The 18,102-nt window shown below is 44.2% G+C and overlaps 1 protein-coding gene across 2 annotated transcripts in view; it reads right to left on the bottom strand.

The window, feature by feature from the left end:
* LOC109902211 (inhibitor of Bruton tyrosine kinase-like) overlaps positions 1–18,102 on the bottom strand; it is a 41,193-nt gene that overhangs the window by 7,091 nt on the left and 16,000 nt on the right. For both annotated transcript variants that reach the window (XM_031786532.1, XM_020498374.2), the window contains exons 5-24: positions 16,759–16,869; positions 13,384–13,554; positions 12,894–13,011; positions 12,586–12,766; positions 11,150–11,273; positions 10,643–10,820; positions 10,314–10,467; positions 9,492–10,133; positions 7,517–7,603; positions 7,228–7,310; positions 6,876–6,913; positions 6,572–6,668; positions 6,187–6,288; positions 5,880–5,997; positions 2,550–2,610; positions 2,160–2,281; positions 1,832–1,944; positions 1,462–1,738; positions 1,133–1,387; positions 699–893 (exon numbers count right to left, since the gene is read on the bottom strand). In XM_031786532.1, the coding sequence (XP_031642392.1) occupies positions 699–893; positions 1,133–1,387; positions 1,462–1,738; positions 1,832–1,944; positions 2,160–2,281; positions 2,550–2,610; positions 5,880–5,997; positions 6,187–6,288; positions 6,572–6,668; positions 6,876–6,913; positions 7,228–7,310; positions 7,517–7,603; positions 9,492–10,133; positions 10,314–10,467; positions 10,643–10,820; positions 11,150–11,273; positions 12,586–12,766; positions 12,894–13,011; positions 13,384–13,554; positions 16,759–16,869 (3,227 nt within the window). The remainder of the gene's footprint in view (positions 1–698; positions 894–1,132; positions 1,388–1,461; positions 1,739–1,831; positions 1,945–2,159; positions 2,282–2,549; positions 2,611–5,879; positions 5,998–6,186; positions 6,289–6,571; positions 6,669–6,875; positions 6,914–7,227; positions 7,311–7,516; positions 7,604–9,491; positions 10,134–10,313; positions 10,468–10,642; positions 10,821–11,149; positions 11,274–12,585; positions 12,767–12,893; positions 13,012–13,383; positions 13,555–16,758; positions 16,870–18,102) is intronic.

Below are 18,102 nucleotides of genomic sequence, written 5' to 3'. Positions count from 1 at the left end.
CTGCTTCCCTTCGGAATAACAGAATCTCTGCCAGTCATTTGCTGCTTTCTTAGTGACTATGTTTATTCTAAAGAGATACCTCACAGAGTTTGAACTAATTCCTGTATGGTTAACCATCAGCTATAACATGCCTAATTAAGGCACAATCACCATAGATACAAGCTTTACCATCTCCTTACTACAACAAATTTGTTTCTCACCAAGGTAACCAAATGACATTGATGCTAGTAGATATGTTATTGTGTCAGATTCCTGTCTGATAGAAACAAGAATATGCATGAGCATGGCAACACACTAGAGACATCTGGTGGACAATCCTGGTACTTTGGGGTAAAGACTCGTTTTTATTTAATTTAACTAGGCAAGTCAGTTAAGAACAAATTATTATTTACAATGATGGCCTACTGGAGAACAGTGGGTTAACTGCCTTGTTCAGGGGCAGAACGATACATTTTAACATTGTCAGCTCGGGGATTCGATCCAGCAACCTTTCGGTTACTGGCCCAACGCTCTAAGCACTACCTGCCGCCCCAAAATGAATCAGCCATAAGGGCATTCATCCCTTGGCCATACACAAATGCTAGTCTATATTGTGTGTTTATATAATGGACACCTCTGTGTGTGTGTTGATGACAATTAACATAAAATATGACAGACTGCAAATGTGTGCGTGTCTGTCTATGCGTGCATAGTCTTACCCGGCGAGTCTCTCTGGCTCACTGGGGGGCTCAGCCGTACATTTGAAGGTAACCCTCCGAGCAGCAGAGACCGGAGGCCCCTGAGCTACTGGCCTTCCCGGGGCCCCTGGCCCCCCGTTCCTGACCCGGCTCTCCTCCTCCACCAGGAGGTCCCGGAACGCTCGAGATGAAGGAGGTGTCTGGAACGAAGTGGCCCTGAGGAGAGGAGGTAGGTGGAACCACATTTGATAATCAAAAGTTCTACTTCAAAGTATTAAAAAGTAATACTTTTACTAACAGCTGAGGGAATAGGCAGATTTTGTATTTGTACATTTGCAACACAAAATGAGAGACCGGGACAGGACCTATTCTATTACATAGGGATTGTCGCACCAACCCACCACCTTCTGTGCTGGCGCTGATATTAGGAGCAATCCTTATGGAGGGGGGCTTACCATGTTTTCACACTCTTCGAGGGAGTAATCACTTGTGTCGATTTGGATAGGGTGCACTCAGCACTGCCCTCCTTGGTTGCCATGGCGATCATCTTCCTCTGCTTCTGGGAGAGCTTGGCTGGGAGAGGTGACTGCTTGCTGCTGCTGCCAACACTGCCAGGACTTTTGGGAGTGGCGCCGAGACTTTGTGTCTTTGAGCTGGCTTCCATATCCATGATTGCCCTGAGGTCCAAGACAGGAAGTGGCAGAGCAGGACTGGAGAGAGAGAGAAATGACACAATGTCACATACAGTTCCACCCCTGACCTGGTCCACAGTGACCTGGCTCACCTGGCTGTGATCTTGGGGATGTGCTCTAGAGCAGAACTCTTTGGGGGTTCTGCAGGGAGGCCATTCCTCATGGTGGTGGTGCTGGCTGGAGTCTTCAGCCTGGAACCTCCTCCAGCCCCCTCCTCCTCGGGCCTGTCGTGGAACACGGGACTCTGGAGGTCTCGGGGGCTGCCCACACCCATGTAGCTGCCCTCAGAGTCAGACGTCATCAGCTCCTGCAGAGACTCCATGGAGTTGGTCTTTCCTGACTTTACCAGGCTGGGAGAAAGGACTGAGACTAGAAGAGACATATCATAATCCATATCAGCCCAACTCCAATTAAAGGAAATAATTATTACGTGCCATGACAGAGTGTGTGTGTGTGTTCTACCTGCAGCAGGTGGGCTCTGGATTATGTCAGAAAGGGTGTAACCCCCTGAGCTGTCGGAGCGTCGCCTAGGTTTTCTCTTGGCCTTTAACTTAGCCTTCTTCAACAGAGTCTCCCTGAGAGGAGGAAGATGAGACAGATGATGAAGAGGAACAAATTCAACCACGGTTCAAATGTTAGGGAGGTTATTGGCTGGATGCATTTCATTGGAACCTAGTTTCAGCACCAATTCAGTCCCATCTCATTCATGACAGGGAGTGAATGAAGGAGCAACTTTGTGGAATGAGATGCAGCCACAGTGTTGTACATAGTTTGATAGATGGTATAGTACCTGCAGGAGTAGTTCAGTTCCATGTCAGCTTTAGAGCTGAATGAAGAGTCCCAGTCCTCGTACACACTGAGGTCTGGGGCATCTGGGTAAGGAGTGATCAGTCGCATCTGCATGGCCGGAATCTGACAGGAACAGGATGGTAACAGGTCAGTTAGTCAGAACCAACAGTCGTGTTCAGTTCAGAACCCTATGGTTGTGTTCAGTAGGAATCGAATGGAAGAAACAAGTGAAACAGGGAGGGACTATCTGAGGAACCATCCAATAAGAAACACCTATTGTCGTTTTCTGTTTGGAACAGTTTCTGTTGAGTTCCCCTAATGAACATATGCCAGGTATCTCACCATGCAGTTGATGCAGGTAATGTAACGGCACTGAGGAGAAGTGACTCACCATACTCCTGTAAGAGGCAGAGAGCTCCACCAGCACGTCATCACTCAAGATATCCAGCGCTCTGAAGAGATTGAGTTACGGATATATAAACAGAGAGAGAGACAGAAAAAGAGAGGGAGGCGGAGAGAGAGAGAGAAGAGAGAGTATTGAAGAATCCATAGACTTTGGTAGCCACTTCTGGAAAGATACAAACAAGAAGAGTTAATGATCCAAAATGGAGATGTATGGGTAAACCACTTCTCCAATCTTTTTGGCCCTATAACAAAGTAAAAACAGCAAAAACATATACATGATCAAATACAAATCTTAGAGTCAACTATTAAAAGACTACCTGAACCTACTGGATTCTCCAATTACATTGAATGAACTACAGGACAAAATACAAACCCTCCACCCCAAAAAGGCCTGTGGTGTTGATGGTATCCTCAATGAAATGATATACAGACAAATTCCAACTGGCTATACTGAAACTCTTTATCATCCTCCTCCTCAGCTCTGGCATATTCCCCAATATTTGGAACCAAGGACTGATCACTTCAATCCACAAAAGTGGGGACAAATTTAACCCCAATGAGTCAACAGCAACCTTGGGAAAATCCTCTGCATCTCATTAACAGCAGACTCCTACATTTGTCAAATTGGATTTTTACCTAATTACTATACGACAGACCACGTAGTCACCCTGCACACCCTAATTGACAAACAAACAAATCAAAACAAAGGTAAAGTGTTCATGCTTTGTTGATTTCAAAAAAGCTTTTGACCTATTTTGGCACCAGGGTCTGCTATACAAATTGATGGAAAGTGGTGTTGGGGGAAAAACATACATCGTAAAATCCATGTACACAAACAAGTGTGCGGTTAAAATAGCAACAAAAAAAAAAAAGCGTATTTTCACAGGGCCATGTGGTAGACATGGATGCAGCTTAATCCCCACCAGCTTCAACATACACAAATTAATTGGCGAGGGCACTAGAAGTCTGCAGCACCCTGCCTCACCCTACTAAAATCTAAAGTCAAAGTCTACCGTTTGCTGATGATCTGGTGCTCCTGTACCCAGCCAAGGAGGGCCTACAGCAGCACCTAGATTTTCTGCACAGATTATGTCAGACCTGGGCCCTGACAGACCTGGGCCCGGACAGTAAATCTCAGTATGACAAAAATAATGGTGCTCCAAAAAAGGTTCAGTTGCCAGGACTACAAATACAAATTCCATCTAGACACAGTTGCCCTAGAGCACACAAAAACGATACATAGCCTAAACATCAGCGCCACAGGTACGCTGTGAATGATCTGAGAGACATGGCAAGAAGGGCCTTCTATGCCATCAAAAAGGTACAAAATTCAACGTGCCAATTAGGATCTGACAACAAACAAAAAAATACTTGAATCAGTTATAGAACCCATTGCCCTTTATGGTTGTGAGGTCTGGGGTCCACTCACCAACTAATAAAATCACAAAAAAATGGGACAAACACCAAAATTGCAAAATTCTGCAAAAACATCCACTGTGTGCAACATAAAACATCAAATAACGCATGCAGAGCAGAATTAGGCCTATACCAGCTAATTATCAAAATCTAGATTCAGTGAGCATAGCCTTGCTATTGAGAAAGGACGCCAAAGACCGACCTGGCTCTAAAGAGAAGACATTTTGTGGGCAATGTACACATAGCCTGAGGTGGAAACTGAGCTGCACTTCCTAACCACCTGCCAAATATATGACCATATTAGATACACATATTTCCAAAGAATTAAAAAACAAATCTAATTTTGATAACCTCCCATACCTACTGTGTGAAATACCACAGTGTGCCATCACAGCAGCAAGATGTGTGACCTGTTGCCACAAGGGAAACCAGTGAAGACCAAGCACCATTGTAAATACACAGAGAGCAAGAGAATCATCATCAGTTTCCTAAATAGTATACAGCATGTTCACATAACATAAGCCATACATCCAACAGAAATATCTTATTTACATAAGTATTCAGACCCTCTGCTGAGACTCAAAATTGAGCTCAGGTACATCCTGTTTTACACTGATCATCCTTGAGATGTCTCTACAACTTGGAGTCCACCTATGGTAAATTCAATTGGTTGGACATTATTTTGAAAAGGCACCACCTGTATATTTAAGGTCCCACAGTTGACAGTGCATGTCAGAGCATAAACCAAGCATCGAGGTCAAAGGAATTGTCCGTAAAGCTCCAGACAGGATTGTATTGAGGCACAGATCCGGGGAAGGGTACCAAAACATTTCTGCTGCATTGAAGGTCCCTAAGAACACAGTAGAATCCATCATTTATAAACTGAATATTTTTTGTTGCCACCAAGACTCTTCCTTGAGCTGGCCAAACTGAGCAATCAGGGGAGAAGGGCATTGGTCAGGCAGGTGACCAAGAACCCAATGGTCACTGACAGAGCTGTAGAGTTCCTCTGTGGTAATGGGAGAACCTTCCAGAAGGACATCCATCCCTGCAGCACTCCACCAATCAGGACTTTATGGTAGAGTGGTCAGATGGAAGCCACTCCTGAATAAAAAAGGCACATGACAGCTTGCTTGGAGTTTGCCAAAAGGCACCAAAAGGACAGACCATGAGAAACAAGACTCTCTGGTCTGATGAAACTAAGAGTGAACTCTTTGGCCTGAATACCAAGCGTCACATCCAGAGAAAACCTGGCACCATCCATATGGTGAAGCATGGTGGTGGCAGCATCATGCTGTGGGGATGTTTTTCAGCGGCGGGGACTGGGAGACTAGTTAGGATCAGGGGAAAGAGGAACGGCTCAGGTCCTCAGACTGGGGTGAGCCAAGACGACGCAGGAGTGGCTTCAGAACAAGTCTCAGAATGTCCTTGAGTGGCCCAGCCAGAGCTCGGACTTGAACCTGATCAAACATCTCTGGAGAGACCTGAAAATAGCTGTGCAGCGACACTCCGCATCCAACTTGACAGAGCTTGAGAGGCTCTGCAGAGAAAAATGGGAGAAACTCTCCAAATACAGGTGTGCCAAGCATGTAGCGTCATACCCAAGAAGACTCGAGGCTGTAATCGCTGCCATAGATGCTTCATCAAATTACTGAGTAAAGAGTCCAAATCATTATGTAAATGTGATATTTCAGTTATTTTATTTGTAATAGATTTGCATTATGGGGTATTGTGTGAAGATTGAGGGGACTTTTATATTTTTCGTATATATTTTTTAAATCCATATTAAAATAAGGCTGTAACATGACAAACTGTGGAAAAAGTCAAGGGGTCTGAATACTTTCCGAACGCACTGTATACACACACACACACACACACACACACACACACACACACTCACTTGGACTCGAGCAGGGCAGCCATGTTGAGCACAATGAACTGGATGCAGGACAGTTTGAGCTGCTCAGCGTTGTACATGGCAGAAAACTGCAGTAGCTCCGCAGCGTTCTTCAGTGTCACTGAGGAGACGGAAGAGGAAGCCATTTTTTTTTTTTAACAAACAGGACAGTGCTCTCACACGAGTGCTTTTTAAGACACAACAAAGCTGTTTGATATCATGTTGAGAGGCATGAGAGAGAGGAGTGGACAGAGGGATGAGACGAGAGCAGAGGAGGCTAAAAGGACAGAGGGAAGATGAGAGGACGTACGGTTCTCAGTAATGGCCACTTCACACATCTCCTTCAGTCGGGTGATGAGAAGCTGATCGGCCACCACCAACACGTTGCAGACAAATTCCACATTCAGAGACTCTGGAAGAGGAGAGAGAGAGAGAGAGAGAGACACTTTGCTTCCACCATGTAGCTTTCAACTACCTTGTGCATCAAGATCAAAGTCAACATGATGAGGTTCATAAATATTATGGGTAGCCACATGACACCTATTTTTAACTCAATATTTATTTAACGCACTTATTTGACAGGGACAGCGCACACTTATTTCAGAGTCAATGTATATGTACCCAAGTTGGCAAAAGAGCTATTTTCCATCCATAGTCCTGAAGCATTTTTCACTGAGTATGTGTGTCCTGTGTACCTTTGATAGTGGGAGACTCGTCAGTGTACACATATTCTAGGATGACCTGCAGTATATCTGAACTGGTGGGCATCTCCAGTGCACTACATGAAGTGGCCTGTTGGGAGCGCACAACAACAACATTACCAACACTGTTCACAAGTAGCAGCACACTTACTCAAGCACAATGTGAGACAACGTTTTCAGAGCCAACAATGAGCAAGACCTCCAATTGCCTGCAGCTAAAACACATTTGATCATTTGTATAAACTAATACAGATTGATAAAACTGAAATATCAAACAAAACAAGAAATTCCAACATACCTCTATCCAGGGGTTCGCCAGCATACTGTGGAAGTACTCTGAAAACACATACATGACATGTTTACAATGCAACCGCCACTAAGAAATTTCAATTACATTTTTTTTACATATTAAAATCATCTCCCAGATACCGATTAATCTTAGTGCTTAATTAAAACTAATTTTCAATTGAGATTCTCCATTGAGCATGCTTTTAGGCTAGGCTTAATCTGTGTACGGAGAACCGGCCCCATAGCTTCAACAAATGACTGGAAAATCTAGTGTCAGATGTCGACAACATTGAATAACCCAAACCCTGTTCACCCCTCACACTCCAAGAAACGCAACAATATGTTGACACACTGAAGCTCACCAAGTCTGGCACACAGCACACACTTGTGACAGGGGAACTCCTTGCCATCCACAGATCTCAGAGTGACGTCACAGAGGTAGGAGCTTCGGGGAGACAGATACAGCTTAGACAGAACAAGATCTCCTCTGATATTGTGATTATCTGACATTATCTCTGCCGTGATTATCTGGCACAACAATTGAATAAAAATCACAGAACATTGGCTTGAATAAGAATGTCAATTCTAGTAGTTATCTTTATATGAACAGAATATTTTCTCACGTAAATCTGCCACATGGCAATTACTCACCACTTTTTCTGGTTACATCGTGGCTTGTTGGCCGTCATTTTACGCGCTACATTGATCTTCCCGTTTTCATATTTCACTCCATCCAAACTGTAATAAATGTGTTTAAAAAATACACTACATGTTAATAACCCCCCTAAGGTCGAGATGCCCGTGCGGAAATCAATTTTAACATAATATAAAATTGCCATCCAAATCCGACGGAGTTACTCTTTTATATGCATGGGGTTGTGTCTCAATCTAACGCATCCGGCGATGTCCTCCTTCCGCATCTGCAATGGCAGATGGCAGAGCTACAGAGGTGTTTGTCAGACCAGGAGACTTCCAGAAAAAAATAGTTATTCAAAAAATTTCCGCAGTGTCAAAACGTTTGCGGCTAGAAACTATTTGAACACAAATGGTGTTCTCGGTTTTGCTCTACGACACCCACACGCTTCACAGGACTCGTCTCATGGCGCTAACACCGGGGTCTCAACTCCGGACACTTCTGTCAAGTCCGAACGGTTTGAGCTTTCAAATTTATATGACCCCACCATCAAAAGCAAAGACTCACAAATGTGTTCTCCGTTTTGCTCATTAATGCCCACAAGTTTCACGAGACTCTTCTCAAAGTAACCCGGTAAAAAATGAAAATTAATAGGATTTTCTGGCACATTTATGCTTTCCTATATACACTCACACTATCTCAGACACCTCAAACCATACTTCATTTTGATACATTTTTTGACTATATCGTCACGTATGAATGTTATCAAATGTATCTATAAAGCCCTATACAGAAACCAAACCTAAAACCCCAAAACAGCAAGCGATGTAGAAGCAGTGGCTAGGAAAAACTCCCTAGAAAGGCAGGAGCCTTGGTAGAAACCTAGAGAGGAACCAGGCTCTGTTATTCAATGCATTTAAGGCTAATAGCAGAAGCCCAAATTTAATGTTTCAATTTTTTTATTTTTGATATATATATATTTTTATACCTACAGGGGTCCTAAAATTCCAAATCAAATAGCTAAATGATCCATGGTATGACCATCTTAAAACAATTCCAAATGTTAAGCCCCCAAAGGCTTAGAAGTTAATAGCAAGACAAATAACAGTAAACATGTTGTCCCCCACAAATGTCAAAATTGGGCAAGTGGTGTCTAAGATAACGTACATACAGATGATTACTATAGCACCCCCCTTAGGCCAATCAGTAATTTTGCAAATGCTGGATCTCTATGGCAAGGCAAAAGGTCACACGAGACAAAATCAGCCAGTGTTGACAGATATCTCATGGGTTAGCTAGACTCATATCCTGAGCAAATGTGCCAAATTCTCACTCCGAGTCAAACAGATCAAGAGATATAACATGTGCCTGTAATGGCGCCACCGTGTGGTCGATATGAGTCTTGACAGTGTTTGCGAAAATGTGTACTTTTTTTATATATATTTTTTTATAAATACAAATATCCTTGACTGATTTATATGCCTTTATGTGCCAAACCACACCCACCTGAATGTTTATTGGTCATGTTGTTTCAGGTACTAGTTTAAAAATATTGCATTAAGAGACATTCTTCCATTGATGCCACATATCAAATTTCGTCATTCAGTGCCAGAAGAGCATCTTAAATGTTTTTCACTAAATTCTAAATGACGGAGTATCCATCATGGCGGACCTTGTGTCCCCGAGGCAAGTGTGGGGAGAAGGACCTGTTTTTGAATTTCATGACTTCAGGTCAAACCGGGGTGAGGTGCATGACCTTTCAAACTTGGCATTTTCAATCTCATTTTATAGCACCACCATCTGGCCAATCAGTATAATTTTGTAAATGCCGGATCTCTGTGGCAAGACATCATTCACCCAAGTTGTCAAAATCGGGCCAGAGCGGTCTGAGATATCGCGTGTGACGAACGTACTTACGGACAAAGACAGACGCACAGTACACTACCCGATTTCATCGTGGGGGACAACAATCATAACAAACTCAGTCCTCACCGTGCCGACAGACTGCCCATGCCGAGCTTCTTGGCTACACCCTGTAAGGTCTTGACCGGGTTGACTTTCCCTCCCTCTCCAGCTCCAGCCTTGCCTCCCTTGCCTTTTTTCCCAGGCTTGGTACTCTTGCTTTTGGGCTTGTCTCCGTCTCCTCGGGCCGAGGGGGTCAGCGAGCGATACACTTCCAGGGCCGAGCGGTCCCTCAAGTTGCCCTCATGGAAGCCCAGGTCCTGCAGGCTGCTGATCAGCTGCTCCTGCTCCGGGTCTGGGCCCTGTTGTTTCTGGTTCTGTCCGAAGACCCGAGGGCAGTGGCCCTGCACCAGCAGATCACAGGAATCCGTATAGATGAACTTCAGGACGTGCTCCAGCATCTCAGGGCTCACCGTCTCCACCACCAGCAGATCACAGCCCACCGCATCCTCACTCCTCCTCATCTCCCAGTCTCCCTCCTCCCCATCCAGCACCAGCTGCTTCCTGAAGAACTCGGACCTCATGGACAGGAGGTACTTGTGGGCGGGGAAGGTGCGGTCTCCGGCCTGCAGGGTCACGTCGTGAATACTATCCGTCTCGTCCGCTTCCTCCAGCAGGCTCTGGAAGTGTTGGGAGAAGGAGGAGGGAGACACGCTGGGAATCTCATACAGGCTGGGCGGGGGAAGGAGAGAAATCAGATTTTGTTCAGTAGGCACAAAATGCTCCAAAAATGAGTTAGTACATCCACAAACACTTCTTGTCCATTTCAAAACTTTTTGTTAGTGTGGCCTAATGAAGACGACATAGTTCAAATGTTTTAAAGAAGTGACAACACACAGAGAGGAACAGTACCTGGTTTTGGGGTCCGACTGCAGCACTCCAAAGTTGCGTCCCTTGGAGTCCATGGTGATGCTGACCGCACGGTGGACATAGGGGAGCTTCTCCAAGCGGATTCGCTCGTACACAGTTCCACCCTCTGGGTAACCACACACCTCCACACTCCCATCTAAAGCACACAAGGGAAAAATGCTTTAGTCAAATTTAGTCCATAATTCATGAAGTTTATCATCCACCATATATGTAAAGGAGGAAAGTGTGAAATACTGATAGTATTCAAAAGTATTCAAAAGTATCATTATGTCATCGCTGAGCTATGAGTGTAAACCATTTTCTCATCTCACCTTTCTTCTCCACACTCTTCCTGTACTCTCCGTGCCACTGTCCACTGAAGCCCTCCCCTTCCCGTGTGACAAACATCATGTTGTTCCTGCTCAGGGCAATGTCCGACATGAACACCTGGCGCCCGTACACCCACCTGCATTGTCTCACCGAACCACCCACTGAACGCCAGCAGAACACCTGATGGAGGGAGACAGAAATCAATTGAATACAACTTTAATAATCCAGGGGGACAATTAGAAAGGCACCGTCAGTGAGTGGCGACAACAAATACATTGGATAAACATAAAAGACCATACAGATCAACACACATCATCCAAACTTCATAACATCCAGACACATGAAAAAACAAAGTGAGAAAGACAGGGATAAGATGATCAATGACTCAAATACGTCGGCTAGAGGTGATCATATGGAGTGAACATTAAGAATCCACCAACAAATGGCTGTAGCTAGTCACTACTAAGTATTTGGTATTTTTCAATGTATCGGACCCAGCTGGTCCTTACCCGCCCAGCTTCATCCAGGGCCAGGATGGCCACCTTCTCTCCACCTCCCTCGTTCAGGACCTGGGGGTCCACACGATGGTCCAGGCTGCCTCCGCTCACAAGGACCTTCCGGATATTCAGTTGTCTGAAAGAGAGGCATCGGGCATGGGAAAGAAACTGAGTGACTGAGTAAAATTATCACATCTCTCACGCTCTCCCGTTAACCCATGAGTCTAAACTGAAGATCCCGTAGATATTCTATTCCGTCCAGAACAGCAAGAGGATAAGTACATTAGAGTGTCTGGTTTGAGAAACAGACACCTCACAAGTCCTCAACTGGCAGCTGAATTAAACAGTACCCGCAAAACACCAGTCTAAGTATCAACAGTGAAGAGGCGACTCTGGGATGCTGGCCTTCTAGGCAGAGTTGCAAAGAAAGCGCCATATCTCAGACTGGCCAATAAAAAGAAAAGATTAAGATGGGCAAAAGAACACAGACACTGGACAGAGGAACTCTGCACAGAAGGCCAACATCCCGGAGTCACCTCTTCACTGTTGACGTTCACTGTTTTGTGGGTACTATTTAATGAAGCTGCCAGTTGAGGACTTGTGAGGCGTCAGTTTCTCAAACGAGACACTAATGTACTTGTCATCTTGCTCAGTTGTGTACCAGGGCCTCCCAATCCTCTTTCTATTCTGGTTAAAGCCAGTTTGTGCTGTTATGTGAAGGGAGTAGTACATAGCTTGCACGAGATCTTCAGTTTCTTGCCAATTTCTCACATGGAATAGCCTTCATTTCTCAGAACAAGAATAGACTGATGAGTTTCAGAAGAAAGTTGATGCGCCAGATAGTCAACAAGTATAAGAAGGCCAGGTTTATTGCTTATTTTTCAGCTGTGCTAACATAATTGCAATAGGGTTTTCTAATGCTCAATTAGCCTTTTAAAAAGGTTAAACTTGGATTAGCTAACACAACATGCCATTGGAACACAGGGGTGATGGTTGCTAATAATGGGCCTAATAATATTTTGTAGGCCACAAACGGGCCTAATAATATTTTGTAGGCCACAAACTGGTCGGATGCTCTAGAAGATTGTGATTAGACTGATTTTCGGGATGTCTCATGGTCTGACAAACACCCCTCGAGCTCTGTCACCCTTCACAGCAAATGCGGAAGTGTTAAACAGGCAGATGCGGTGGATTGTGTCGCATTCAATGCAAAACAGATATCTCTAGCTTAAACTGACATTTTTGTATTATGCTAATTAGAGGGATCTTAGGTTAATGTCATCTCTATCATAAAGAAAATGTCATTTGGAATTCAGTCTATTCAGGAGGTAAATTTTAATTACAATTCTCCTCAATGAGAAATTGGAATTGCAGTTTACTTCCTGAGATGAACAAAATGAAATTGACGTCAACCCTGGTAGTCACTTCTCCACTATCGGTTTAGTCACCTGGATGCCAACTTCTTGCACTGATAGTTAGCCAGCAAGTAGACATCTCCCTTCTCTGTCACCACCAACGTTGCCCCATTACTGGCCACTGCCATGGCGATGGTGACATCCTTGTGGTAGAGGGCGGACACCTGGCGAGGCGCGGTCACACACCTCTCCCCGTTTGGGTCCATCAGGTAGCCTAGATGTCAAAAGTCAATCATCACCATGTATAATGGTAGGGGAATAATAGAGCATATCATTATAGTGGCCTTGGCTTAGCTTCAAGTTTCATGTTTTGCTACGGTGTGCCAGTCATAATGACTTACCCAACTGCCCTCCATTCAGTCCCACTGTGTAGAGAGCCTCCCTGGTCCACAGCACTGTGTGGAATCTCCCTGCAGCTACACCAATCACAGTCCTGCCTTTGAGGGTCTTGGAGAATACCTGCATCCAATTGGTCAAGACCAATGTCAGTCAACAACCAATCCAAACTGTAATTCAGCATACCACACATTCAAGTGTCTGCTCTGTGTACATGTTTGTCTTATGATGGGTCCGGGGGCCATGAGTGTCACGTTCATAAATCATTAATATAAAGCACTTTGTCAATGTGATTTAAGCATTTACATAAGTTTACGTTGATTGAAAAGGAAAACTAAATTTATGCAGTAAGTATTCTTGCATTGATTTTGTTTATGCAATTGTCATAATAAGTGAGACCCCGGGAGTTTTCCTTAGCTTGTCCTACTCCGGTCACATGGTAAGGGAAAACTTCACATCTAGCTGCCTAGCTATGATGGCCAGGTGCTCTCTTACCTGTTTGGGCAGGTGGCTAGAGGCGGGCGGGGGAGCCAGGCCCAGCTGGTGGAAGGTGTTGAGGCCGAAGGTGTAGACATAGCCCTCCTCGGTCAGCACCACTGTGTGATCCTTGGCTGCAGCCACCTGGGAGCAGTGATGAGACAGGAGCCCCTCTACCATCCGAGGAACCTGACAGATGATAGGCACATGAGCCCAAAATCCACAGCCCTATTTGACTTTTTAAATATATCAAATACTTTGAGCATTTGCTTGAGCCTGCCCTGGAGTACCTTCAGAAATGGGGCAATATTGAAGTTGACACTTTTGGAACTAATCCATTGTGCCAGACAAGCTCAAACATATCAAAAACTGTTTGAACCCAGGTTAACAAAATGGTGTTATAGAGAGAGGAGGCAGCAACTAAACCCCAGGTACACTCAGGGTGGAGTGGTTACAGCTAACCAAGCTAGAAGCATGTGAACACAGACAGCCATACAGCAGGTAGCCTAGCAGTTAAGAGCGCTGGTCCAGTAACCGAAAGGTTGCTGGTTCGAATCGCGGAGCCAACTAAGTGAAACATTTGTCAATGTGCCCTTAAGAAGGGCACTTAACCCTAATTGCTCCAGGGTCGCTGTCAATAATGGCTCCCTCTCCAAGGGTGTCTCAGGGGGAGTAGGATATGCAACAAAAAAAAACATTTCCAATTCACACACACGTAGAATATACATGTGAAAAAGGACAAATGTAAGCACCAACAGAATTATTATAATACAGGCCAAAACAGTCGGTCAAGTAGGTCAAGCATTTCGCTACAACCGCAATATCATCTGCTAAACACGTGTATGTGACCAATAAATGATGTTAGGTCAGATATAATAAAGCAGAGGCGTGGCCTCGAGTCACATGACTTGGACTAGTCAGAAACATGATGACTTGCAACTCGACTTTAACACCAATGACTCGTGACTCGACCCTCGACCTTGATACCCATCCCAAGCCCAAATATTTTAAACAGTATGCTATTAAAAAAGTGCACAGCGCATCAACTCCTCATTTAACGGATTAGTTTGAATCGGACAGCAGCCAATCGAATTGTGCCAGCTAAGAAAAAGCTGTGCATGGCAGTGCAGAGGAATGTCGGTGGGTGAATTCAGATGGAGCCCTTGGAAGGATGATACCCTAAATTATTATTTTCGGATATATAGACTACGCTGTATCAACAAAAAACGGATTGCAACTTGCAAAACATGCGGGAAGAAAATTACAGACAATTGCCATACTTTGTTCGACATTTGAAGCTGCACAAAGAACGGTAAATCGTGGCTAATATAGCCGACAGCTACAGTGGGGAGAACAAGTATTTGATAACCTGCAAAATCGGCAGTATTTCCTACATACAAAGCCTGTAGAGGTCTGTAATTGTTATCATAGGTACACTTCAACTGTGAGAGACAGAATCTACAACAAAAATCCAGAAAAATCACATTGTATGATTTTTAAGTAATTTATTTGCATTTTATTGCAGGACATAAGTATTTGAGTATAAGTATCAGAAAAGCAGAACTTAATATTTGGTACAGAAACCTTTTTTTGCAATTACAGAGATCATACGTTTCCTGTAGTTCTTGACCAGGTTTGCACACACTGCAGCAAGAATTTTGGCCCACTCCTCCATACAGACCTTCTCAAGATCCTTCAGGTTTCGGGGCTATACGGACTTTCAGCTCCCTCCAAAGATTTTCTATTGGGTTCAGGTCTGGAGACTGGCTAGGCCACTCCAGGACATTGAGATGCTTCTTACGGAGCCACTCCTCAGTTGCCCTGGCTGTGTTTCGAGTCGTTGTCATGCTGGAAGACCCAGCCACGACCCATCTTCAATGCTCTTACTGAGGGAAGGAGGTTGATGGCCAAGAACTCGCGATACATGGCCCCATCCATCCTCCCCTCAATACGGTGCAGTCATCATGTCCCCTTTGCAGAAAAGCATCCCCAAAGAATGATGTTTCCACCTCCATGCTTCACGGTTGGGATGGTGTTCTTGGGGTTGTACTCATCCTTCTTCTTCCTCCAAACACGGCGAGTGGAGTTTAGACCAAAAAGCTCTATTTTTGTCTCATCAGACCACATGACCTTCTCGCATTCCTCCTCTGGATCATCCAGATGGTCATTGGCAAACTTCAGACGGGCCTGGACATGCGCTGGCTTGAGCAGGGGTACCTTCGTGCGCTGCAAGATTTTAATCAATGACGGCGTAGTGTGTTACTAATGGTTTTCTTTGAGACTGTGGTCCCAGCTCTCTTTGTCATTGACCAGGTCCTGCCGTGTAGTTCTGGGCTGATCCCTCACCTTCCTCATGATCATTGATGCCCCACGAGGTGAGATCTTGCATGGAGCCCCAGACCGAGGGTTATTGACCGTCATCTTGACCTTCTTCCATTTTCTAATAATTGCGCCAACAGTTGTTGCCTTCTCACCAAGCTGCTTGCCTATTGTCCTGTAACCCATCCCAGCCTTGTGCAAGTCTACAATTTTATCCCTGATGTCCTTACACAGCTCTCTGGTCTTGACCATTGTGGAGAGGTTAGAGTCTGTTTGATTGAGTTTGTGGACAGGTGTCTTTTATACAGGTAATGAGTTCAAACAGGTACAGTTAATACAGGTAATGAGTGGAGAACAGGAGGGCTTCTTAAAGAAAAACGAACAGGTCTGCGAGAACCGGAATTCTGATCAAATACTTATGTCATGCAATAAAATGCAAATGAATTACTTAAAAATCATGCAATGTGATTTTCTGGATTTTTGTTTTAGATTCCGTCTCTCACAGTAGAAAAAAATACAGACCTCCACATGCTTTGTAAGTAGGAAAACCTGCAAAATCGTCAGTGTATCAAATACTTGTTCTCCCCACTGTATATATTTTATTACTTTACTAGTGTATCATGTAGGCTAACAATGTTTAATCAATGAGCCTCCACAGTCAGTCAGTGCGTGAACGTGATCATTGCACCCAAGATTGAGCAACAACTGGCTAGGCAGTTGGTAGCCTAAATCCTGCCTGATGTTACTGCTACTCCTAAAACAAAGGTTGGGTGATGGTGTACAAGCCTACATCGCCCGATTGTACCCCATAGCGATCCACTATTGGGGGAGGGGGGGGGGGGGGTAATAAATATATGTTTTTAAAAGCATTCATGATTTGCGTAAATGTAATATACTAACTATTACTCTTGTTAAAAATATGAAATGGTATTACATTTGGTGAAGAGTACATTGTGAATTGTTTAGGACTTGAAACTTGACACTTAATGGTCTTGACTTGGGACTTGAGTGCTAAGAGTAACTTGTAAAACAATGTCTTGGTCCTACCCCTGCAATACAGTATAGTATTCTCACCAGATATGTTTGTTCGTCCCCGTGTCCCAGCCGACCTCCCTGCCCGTGTCCACAGGTATACACCTGTCCCTTCTGAGACAGGAACACTGTGTGGAACTTACACAGCACCACCTGAGAGGAAAGGAAACACATTTTTTTGGTCATCAATAACGTAGGTCGATTCATGGAGACAAATTCTGCTCCGTTGTCAAATTCTCTTTACAAGAACTCAAAGACATCAGCATGTTTGATTGTTTATTGTGCGCTTCTTCCATTTCCGTGGCCAAAGCCCTCTCGTAGTAATAGTCAAATAGTGGTGGTACTTTAGGCCGGGGCACAAGTGGAAAAGTAAATATCATTAATAATGCATCACTCCCCTCCAGCCCGCAATAGGGCGAAAGGGATGTTTCCCCCGAGTATCACATTGATAACGCACACACAGCCGTGGCTCATTTAATTAAAGCATGGCATACTGGATTAAATATTTAACACCCAGCACCTGCTGAACTGTGAGCAGGTAGCACTGAGGACAAAGGCTCTCTACTCCATGTAGGGCGTACCAGTAGGTCACTGAGAGGTCTTGAAATGGAATCTGCTCCCCAGTGAGCAAAGGTCATGAAAATGCCCAGGTCATGAAAAGGTGTATAAAATACAGAAGCTAAATAGCAACCTGCCATAAGACAATTATGAAACTCAAAAGTTGTCATTACCTTTAAATATGACATCTGATATATCTATAATGTATCTAACCCAAAGACTCTTGTCAAAATCTGTAGTAAACTAGGAATTGCATGCCACCCTATGACATCATGAGCTGTAGCAGAGCACTAGAGCTGATGTCATAGGATTGCATTCCCTAGCATAAGTCTAAATAACCGCTGGAAAACAGTTCTAACCACAGTTAGGGTCTACATCTTTACAACATATCACAGATCTCTAGAACATTACCTAAAAAAATACAAAGTTACCTTACAAGGTTTCTTCTTCAGATCTCTCAACGCCCTCTAAACCAGTGATGGATTCTGGGTTCTAACTCCTGAACTTTGAATAGGATAAATTATCAGGTATCATACTGAAATTTTAAGTGACTAGGTTTAGGTCTACACCAGAAGTTAACAATCACGTGGAAGCACTGAAAAATGGAGAGCAGTGGATTAGTGATGAAGGGGGTTGAGGTCAGGTCACGTTAAGGAAGAGTTTATTGCCCGCGTCACTTAATTTCCTGCCTAACAGAGAAGTAGTGTTTAGAGAGGAGGAGAATCCACATCCACAAATTGGGGTACATATACCACCACCATTGTAAACATGTTTTTGTCTGTTGCGCTGTTCGATCCTTTAGGAAGAATAAACTTGGTTTAAGCTTTC

Source organism: Oncorhynchus kisutch, linkage group LG13, assembly GCF_002021735.2.
Source record: "Oncorhynchus kisutch isolate 150728-3 linkage group LG13, Okis_V2, whole genome shotgun sequence".
Taxonomy (NCBI): domain Eukaryota; kingdom Metazoa; phylum Chordata; class Actinopteri; order Salmoniformes; family Salmonidae; genus Oncorhynchus; species Oncorhynchus kisutch.
This window is presented reverse-complemented; position numbering and strand designations above follow the sequence as displayed.